General features: G+C 54.3%; 1 protein-coding gene across 1 annotated transcript in view; it reads right to left on the bottom strand.

Annotated features, from left to right (window-relative positions):
- SPTB (spectrin beta, erythrocytic) overlaps positions 1-9,187 on the bottom strand; it is a 128,334-nt gene that overhangs the window by 4,256 nt on the left and 114,891 nt on the right. The window contains 3 exon segments of the mRNA XM_030561938.1: positions 849-891; positions 2,496-2,669; positions 5,303-5,565. Coding sequence (XP_030417798.1) covers positions 849-891; positions 2,496-2,669; positions 5,303-5,565 — 480 coding nt within the window.

Below are 9,187 nucleotides of genomic sequence, written 5' to 3'. Positions count from 1 at the left end.
GTTGATGCACTGCATCATGGGAGTTGTAGTTCAGGTGTCTCATGCCAACATTCTCCTCTGTGGGCTGGGCTCGCAAACCAGATTATATATCCCATGATGCACTGTGGTCTTCTGTCTTGCTGAGCTTCCATGGTGCATTATGGGAAGCATAGTGTGGCCTGGGAGTGTGTCCCATAGGGGAGAATGAGGGTGTGAGGCAGCTGAATTACAGCTCCCACAATGCACCAAGGTGGTTCAGCCAGATGCAGATGAAGGACCCCTTTCTGCAGAATTAACATACTCCTCATAGAAAATGGTGAGTCTGCGGAGTCTCCACCGCCCCCAGGGAAAGGATGGCGAGGCATGCAGGAGGCAGAGGGAGAAGGCAAGCAGCTTCCTCTGCTGCTGGCTCTGCAGCTGGACAAGCAGGAGCTGGGGGAGCCAGACACCGCTGGGTTCCAAGTGAAAGTCAGGGGCAGCTCACATGGAGCAAGCCAGTGCCTCTGAAGAGCCACGCAGCCAGGTCTGGAAATGAGATGGTGATGCAGGGGCCTTTGCTCCCCATGCCACTCACAACCCGACTGCCCCTAACTCTCTGGAGAGACCCATCCTCAGCCCAGCTGTGGGCATGGCAGACTTATCTCCCAGCATGCTTTACCCCTGCCTAGGCCTACATCATAGCTATGTCGCCAGAACACTCCCTCTGCTAGTGGTTTCCCCTTTCTTTGTGCCACCCCCAGGCCAGGAAGCTCTCGTGACAGCCTCTGTCCCCATCTATGCAGCCAGGCCTGAGCCCCTGCTCACTGAGATGTTCCAGGCCCAGCCTCCCATGTCCTCTCCAGCCCCGAATGGCCCATACAGGCACCTACCTCGTCCTTGCCATGGAAGAGCCACTCGCTGCCATTGCCGAGCCTGGAAAGCAGAGGGGAGATTCCTGGTCATTCAGATGCCCATTTAAATAAACCTTCATTAACTGATTTAAAGCCAGCATCTAGTTACCTCTCCCTTCTTGGGGCTCCAGATGCTGTGCCCCAGGGCTCCTGACCCCCTAGCAGCAGCTCCCCACTCCTCCTAGATCTCCCAGCCCACAGTGGTCCCCACACCAGGCGGCCCCTTGCCAGGCAGACCCAGCATGTAGTTTTGGAAGCAGTTGCCGGGGGGTGCTCGAGCTCAGCTCCACCCCAGGCCCTGCCCCCACTCCCCCATCCCTCAAGCCCCCACCACCACCCTGCCTCTTCCCACCTCGTTCCACCCCCTGCCCTGAGCTTCCCCGCCCTCGCTCCTCCCCCTCCCAGCGTCCCAGCGATATGACAGAGGTATATAAAATCATGAGTGATGTGGAGAAAGTAGATAAGGAAAAATTATTTACTTATTCCCATAATACAAGAACTAGGGGCCACCAAATGAAACTAATGGGCAGCAGGTTTAAAACAAATAAAAGGAAGTTCTTCTTCACACAGCGCACAGTCAACTTGTGGAACTCCTTGCCTGAGGAGGTTGTGAAGGCCAGGACTATAACAGTGTTTAAAAGAGAACTGGATACATTCATGGAGGTTAAGTCCATTAATGGCTATTAGCCAGGATGGGTAAGGAATGGTGTCCCTAGCCTCTGTTTGTCAGAGGGTGGAGATGGATGGCAGGAGAGAGATCACTTGATCATTGCCTGTTAGGTTCACTCCCTCTGGAGCACCTGGCATTGGCCACTGTTGGTAAACAGGATACTGGGCTAGATGGACCTTTGGTCTGACCCAGTATGGCCGTTCTTATGTCTCCTGCACACTGCTGAACAGCTGATCACTGGTGGGCAGGAGGTGCTGGGGGGAGGAGGAGAGCTCCAGCCCCGGAACACCCACAAAGTTGGCACCTATGTTTGGAAGCCAGAGTTAATTTTAAGGGACTTATTTCTGATGTGGCCAAGACGTGGCCAAGACGTGGAAGAGAACTCCCTGCCAGCAAGTCACTGGCTGAACATCAGGATACAAAGCCACACTCGCTGGCTGTGGAGCGGAGCAGGGGGGGGCAGAGCCTGCGCCAGAGAGTGGGCATAGAGAAGACAGGGCCATGATCCTGATGGTAGCAAAAGGACAGGCATGAAGGGGTTAAGGTGGTGGAGGGGACTGGGTTTAGGGTCTGGCCAGCAATTGTCATGATCTCAATGTCCTGTGCCCGACAGTGCTTGGCTGCCCTCGCCTGCAGGGGGTGGCCTGGAATTCCCCCCATTCAGTGCTGAAACAGTGCCTTCCTCTGGGCCCCCTGCCAGATGCACCAGGCACTCTGCTCCGCCAAGGTGCTCCCTGACAACCCCATGACCCAGTGGGATGGCTTAGGTGCTAGCCAATCTTGCCCCTCACGGTGGCGTGGGTCCCCTCCCCACACTGAGTGTGACATGGCTATTGGGTCCCAGGTCCCAGCCATGGGAGGCTTATGTGCTGTGATGTACCCGGCGCTGGCTTGCGGGGGGTTCCCTGGGCAGGCTGGCTGCAGGGTCCAGCCCCGGGGCTCTGTCTGCCCCTCACCTCAGCTTGAAGACGTGCTTCTTCTTCTTGTAGCCAGTGGCTACGTCACAAAGGGCGTTCCTCAGCTGGAAGGGCTCCTCCCCATGGTAAGGCACTCCCAAGGCTAAGCTCTTGGCATCCTTGTAGAAGGCCAGCTCGCTGCTCCGGAGCACGCAGTACAGCATGTGCCAGGACCTGTGTGACAGGCATGAGGGCACGCGTGTTACTCCAGCTCCATAACCCAAACGCACCTCACGCGCCATTAGAGCCTGGTGCTTGTGATGTGTTGGCTGAGGTGACTTTCCTAGCACCCAGAGGTGACCTGATCATGGGCTGTCGGGACCTATGTGGGAGAAGATTTTGGAGAGCAAGAGGGGCTGGTGAATCTCAGTGAATTCCAGAGATTGGAAGCCGATGCCCTACAGATCAAGGCTAGAGGAAAGGCCCAGTTTTTTCACAGGCAGGGGAGACTAACAGCTGACCCAGCCACGGGGCGGGTTCTCTGTCACTTGGAGTCTGTAAATCCAGCCTGGTTTTCCGTGGCAAAAAATCCACCCCCAGTCATTCAGGAGTGACAGGGTTAATACATTGGGTGGGGCTCTCTAGTCCCTTCCAAGTGCCAGGGGTCTCGGGCAGTTTGGCTGAAATGGTTTCTTCATAGATTTCCCAGGCCAGAAGAGACCATTGTGGTCACCTCGTCTGACCTACTGCGTAATACAGGCCAGAGAACGGCCCCAAAATAATTCCTAGAGCGGAGTTTGTAGAACAAACATCCCGTGATGGTAAATCCATGCCCCTGGGTAAATTGTTCCAATGGCTAATTACTCTCACTGCTAAAACTGTACATCGTATTTCCCATGTGAATTAGTCTAGCTTCAACTTCCAGCCACTGGATCCCGTTAGGCCTTTCTCTGCTAGATTGAAGAGCCCATTATTAAATGTTTGGTTCCCACTTATAGTCTGCGATAGGTCACCCCTTAACCTTCTCTTTGGTCAGCTGAATAGATTGAGCTCCTTGAGGCTGTCTCTCTAAGGCACGTTTTCTGATCCTCTAATCATTCTCCTGGCTCTTCTCTGACCCTCTCCAATGTGGCTATGCCGTGGGGGAGAGTTGGCTCGCGGCAGTCTAAGGAACTGCACACGCGCCTACCAGGGCTGTGTCTGACATCATCATCCAACACACAGAGTCAGCTACGGACTGTTGTGCCAGCCAGAGGGGCCATGGTTCATGGCGTCGCAGCAGGCAGGGCCGGCTCTAGCCAGTTCGCTGTCCCAAGCACGGCGGCACGCCGCGTGGGGCACTCTGCCACTTGCCGGTCCCGTGGCTCCGGTGGACCTCCCGCAGGCGTCCCTGCGGATGCTCCACTGGAACCGTGGGACCAGTGGACCCTCCGCACGCATGCCTGCGGGAGGTCCACCGGAGCCGCCTGCCGCCCTCCCGGCAACTGGCAGAGCGCCCCCCGCGGCATGCCACCCCAAGCACGCACTTGGTGCGCTGGGCCCGGGAGCCGGCCCTGGCAGCAGGCATCGGGCTGTGGTGGTAATTCTGTACTGAAGTAGAAGTTCTGGGGCTGTTTTCTTTAGTAAGCAGCAGCAGCTACGTTAGGACAGCAGCAGCCGAGAACTAAGAAGCAGAAAGTCACATCCTCCTCCTCCTTCTCCATCTGGCTGTTAAGAAGGCTCCTGTCCTAATAGCACCCACCATCACCAGCTAAAAAAACAGCTCTTCAGATCTCTAAAGAAAACCTTGTTTGACACATTCTGTCTGGCAAGAAACCACTTATCAGCAGTTGTGGTTGTGAGATCTAGAAGTCTCTTGTTTTGCCTTTGGGGTCACCACTTCCCTGTTGTTTATCTGTAGGGTCTGTCTGGTTCTTTGATTGTTTCTGTCTGTTGCATAACTAATTTTGCAAGATTTAAATCAACTAAGGTGGTTGGGTCTGACTGGGTAAAGAATTGTTTCGTAATGGGCTGGGATCGGTGAAAAATACCGTTCTGTAGGACTTCCGTTTACAATGACTGGGTGAGGTACAGCTAAGCAGGACTCAAGTTTCACTCACTGCATAAACTGGGCTCCAAAGGGAAGTTCTTTGAAACCCAACTCCAGGACCCAGCCCAGGATCAGAGCTGCCAGACCCAACACCCTGCCAAGCATAATCGTACAGAAGCTGGAGTCCCTGGACGACCTGATCCTGAGTAGCCAGCAGGAAAAGTTCGTCTGCCTTATTTGAAGTGGTGAGCATTGTATGCTGAGCGTGAGCATTCTGTTTTGGTGATTGGTAATAAATAGAGGCTAAGGATATTACTGTGTAAGGCTCTTTCACTGGTAAAAGGCCCTGCAAACCCACAGAAGAGTATGCCCTGAGCCCTAGGTGCCTTTCGCCTGGAGCCCTAAGAACTGGGTACAGGTTGGGTGCCTAAATCAACTGGGTTATGCCTTGCACCCATGGAAAGATAAGGTGGGTGTCATAGAGTGTGTGGGTAACAGATTTATGGAGTCGTGGTTGGTCGAAGTGTGGTTCAGGGGCCGGGCCGGCTCCTGGGCAGCGTGGCATGCAGCGGCCTTCTGAGGAGTGTGGCAGAGGAGCCTTCACCCATGGGTCCCACCCACAGAATCTGTATTTCCCTGCAGGCAGCCTCCATGCTGCTCCGAGAGACCCTCCGCTGGGGTCGCTCCCCAGCTCATTGTGCTTGCAACCTCTCCCCACCTGGTCTTGCTGGGGAGCTGCCAATGCCTCTATGGGCTGGGCACAGCTGACCCCAGCCGAACCAGAGCCATTCCCTATGGGACATATCCTGCAAGGCGAGTGCCCGCCATCCCTGTGCACCTGTTTGAAGCCTTCTTGTTAGGAGCCTCCAGGTCGTGTTTGCGGCCCAGGTAGCCCTCCATCTGGAGGCTGTGCGAGCGGTCCAGCTGTGCGGGAAGCGTAGCGGTCTCGTCGAGCTCACTCACAGGCGTCTGGAGGACTTTGAACAGCGGGTCTGTGGCGGAGGGCTCCTTGTCGTCCACTTTTGTCTTCCTCTCGGACTGCTTGGCCTCAGTTGGCTCCGCAGGGACCTGGGCTGGGTCTGCTTTCTCCTCTTCCACCTGCTGTGATCACGGAGCACAGCGTGTTAGCCGAGAGCAGAGTGGATCATGAATGCTGCTGGTCTGTCACGCTGCCCCTTGTTCGCTCTAGAACTGACACCGCCAGCAGAGCGGGAGAGGTTTTGGGGTAGGAAACCGCAGAGCCAGCCACACGGAAATGTTTCACGGATTCATGTCAGTATCGTTGGCTTGGGGCAAAACCAAACGTCAGCCGAATTCCGGAAAATCGGAAAGGTTTCAGGTTGACCATTTTGAATGGAAACGTTTAGATTGTTTTTCTGTTCAGAAAGGACCTTGCCTTTCAGAAGTCCCTGTCGTTTTATTTAAAAAATGTTTAAAAACTGTCATATCCATCAAGGTGAAAAGTTGTATTTGACCCAAAACCATTGTTTTCCCTTTTCCACTTTAACAAAAATTTTGAGAAATGTCAGGTCAGCCCCAAACAAACGTTTTCTCTGATTTTTCAGAATTGTCAGTGAACCGAAAAATCCGCTATTCCCCCAGCTCTACTGCATGGGGGGAGTACAGGCTAGTGGTGAGAGCAGGGTGCACCTGCTCTCTTATTTCTATCCTGCCCACCGCCTTACTGTGGGAGCTCGGTCAGCTCTCTCCTGTGTGTGCTCTCATGCCCACCTATGTGGTCCAAGGCCCATTTCTGAAAGGGACTCGGGTGCGTAGAAGCTGAAACCCCGTTGACTTTCAACGGGGCGTTGGCCCCTAAGTGCACAGGTCCCCTTTGGAAAAGGAGAGGCCCCAGGCCTGCTTCCCTCATGAGCAGAATGGGGCTCTTGCCCCAGAGGACATGGGGGTTGGAAGTTATGCATGTGAATGAATGGAGGGCTGTAAGGCCTGTGGAAATGCATGGATGGACGGTGCTAGATATACACATAAGCGTGACTTAGCACTCGGAAACTTCTGAAGTATATGCAGACTCTGCAACATCAAGCCGAGATCTGTCCACTTGTCTCCTCTTTAAGGCACCACTCGGCTTAGTCCCACACTACCTCTCATCTCGCATATGCTATTGCAGATGTCGACTCCCTCCTCTGATTGGCCAGTGTAGCCTCCATCACCCGCTCGTTACATTTTCACAGATTCCTAAATTCCAAGGCCAGAAGGGCCCATTGCGATCATCTCATCTGACCTCCTGGATAACACAGACCAGAGACCGGCCCCCGGATTGTTCCCAAAGCAGAGCTTTTAGAAAACCATCCCATCGTGATTTAAACATTGCCAGGGATAAAGACTCTACCGCGCCCTTGGCTAAATTGTTCCAATGGTTAATGACTCTCCCTGTTAAACATTTACACCTTATTTCGCAGCTGAATTTCTCTAGCTTCAGCTTCCAGCCACTGGATCATGTTAGGCCTTTGTCTGCTAGACTGAAGAGTCCCTTATTAACTACTTGTTCCTAAGTGGATACTTAGGACTGTGATCAAGTCACCCCTTAACCTTCCTTTTGTGAAGTTAGATAGTTTGAGCTCCTTGAGTCAAAGGGAGCTTTTCTAATCCTATAATCCAGAGGTCCCCAAACTTTTGAGGGCCATGCCCCCCCGACCCATCTGTGCTCCCCGCCTTCCTGGGGCTGAGGTCAGAAGTGGGGCTGTGGCTCCCGGAGGGGCAGACATGGATGGGGTAAGGAGGCCATGGCTGGTGCTGCAGCTGGGGGTGGGTATGGGTATGGGGCTGTGGCCAGGGGCCGAGGCTGGGGGCTGGAACAGAGCTGCAGCTGGACAGCACTGGGGCCCAGCAGCCAGGCCCATGACCAGGTGTAGCTTCACTCCCAGTCTCGGCCCTGGGCTGGGAATTGAGCTGTGGCCAGCGGCCAAGGCTGGGGGTTGGCGCGATGCCAGGGACAGAGCCACGCTGAGGCTGGGGATAGGGCCAGGAGCGGGGCCGGGAGCTGGGGATGCGGCTGGGGGTGGAGCCGGAGTAGAGCCAAGGATGGGGAGGGGCTGGCTGTGGGGGCTGGCTGCTCCTCCACGCCCCTTGCTTTCATCATTCTCACGGCTCTTCTCTGACCCCTCCAATTTATCAACATCCCTCTGGAATTGTGGGCACCAGAACTGGACACAGGATTCCAGCCACGGTCACACCAGAGCCACATCCAAAATAAAACAACCTCTCTGGTCCGTTTGTGCATCCCAGGATGGCACTAGCCGTTCTGGCCGCCGCAACACACTGGGAGGTCACGGTCAGCTGATTACGCATCATGACCCCTAGACCTGTTTTCAGAGTCATTGCTCCCCAGGAGACAGTCCCCCATCCCAGAGCTGTGGCCGACACTCTTTGTTCCTCGGAGTAAATCTTTACATTGGGCCTGTGACAGACCCAGGCCAGTGGGGTACAGGAGTCTGGTAGAGGGCAAATATACTGGTCACTGGGTGAGTAGTTTTCTGATCCCTGAGTGACCAGAGCAGGGGCTGCACTAGAGTAATCAGGAACCTGCTAGAACCAATGAAGGCAGCCAGGCTGATTAGATCACCTGCAGCCAATCAAGGCAGGCTAATCAGGGCACCTGGGTTTAAAAAGGAGCTCACTCCAGTCAGGGAGGGGGGAGCTAGAGGAGAGGAAGTGCGTGTGAGCTGGGAGCGAGAGGTGCAAGGAGCTGCGAGTGAGAGGCTGTGCTGCTGGAGGACTAAGGAGTACAAGCGTTATCAGACACCAGGAGGAAGGTCCTGTGGTGAGGATAAAGAAGGTGTTTGGAGGAGGCCATGGGGAAGTAGCCCAGGGAGTTGTAGCTGTCATGCAGCTGTTACAGGAGGCACTATAGACAGCTGCAATCCACAGGGCCCTGAGCTGGAACCCGGAGTAGAGGGAGGGCCTGGGGTTCCCCCCAAACCTCCCAACTCCTGATCAGACACAGGAGGAGTTGACCCAGACGGTGGGGAAGATCACTGCGGTGAGCAAATCTGCCAATAAGTGCGGGACCCACCAAGGTAGAGGAGGAACTTTGTCACAGGGCGTACAGACAAACAAGCGCTTTGTCTCATGCTGCCCCTCCTGCTGGGAGGAGCTCTCTGTAACCAGCTGCAAAGCTACCCCCTTAGCCTCCTTCACATCCCTCCTTACAACTTCCCTTTGCAGCAATGCTGGGCAAAATAAAGGCGTCTTGACAATGGCTGGGCCAGTGTGGACCCAATGCGGTGACCAGCATTGTCTCACTGTTTCCTTGTGCTGCCCTGTCTGTCTCTCTCCAGCTCTTGTCTCCTGTCTTAGAATTTAGACCAGGGGTCGGCAACCTTTCAGAATTGCTGTGCCAAGTCTTCATTTATTCACTCTAATTTAAGGTTTTGTGTACCAGTAATACATTTTAACCTTTTTAGAAAGTCTTTCTATAAGTCCATAATATACAACTAAGCTATTGTTGTATGTAACATAAATAAGGTTTTTAAAATGTTTAAGATGCTTCATTTAAAATTAAATTAAAATGCAGAGCCCCCCCAGACTGGTGGCCAGCCTGGAGACCAGCAGGCACAGCCAAGGGCATGGAGCCCCAGCCCGTCCACCTACCCCTGGAGTGACTCCCAGGCTGTTACTTCACCCAGAGCTCCTCACTGCCAGAGGGCTGGGATGTGCCAGCTTGTCGGGACCCCCGTTTGCATAACCGTGGCAAAGAGGCATT

Source organism: Gopherus evgoodei, chromosome 4, assembly GCF_007399415.2.
Source record: "Gopherus evgoodei ecotype Sinaloan lineage chromosome 4, rGopEvg1_v1.p, whole genome shotgun sequence".
In the NCBI taxonomy this organism is placed as follows: domain Eukaryota; kingdom Metazoa; phylum Chordata; order Testudines; family Testudinidae; genus Gopherus; species Gopherus evgoodei.
This window is presented reverse-complemented; position numbering and strand designations above follow the sequence as displayed.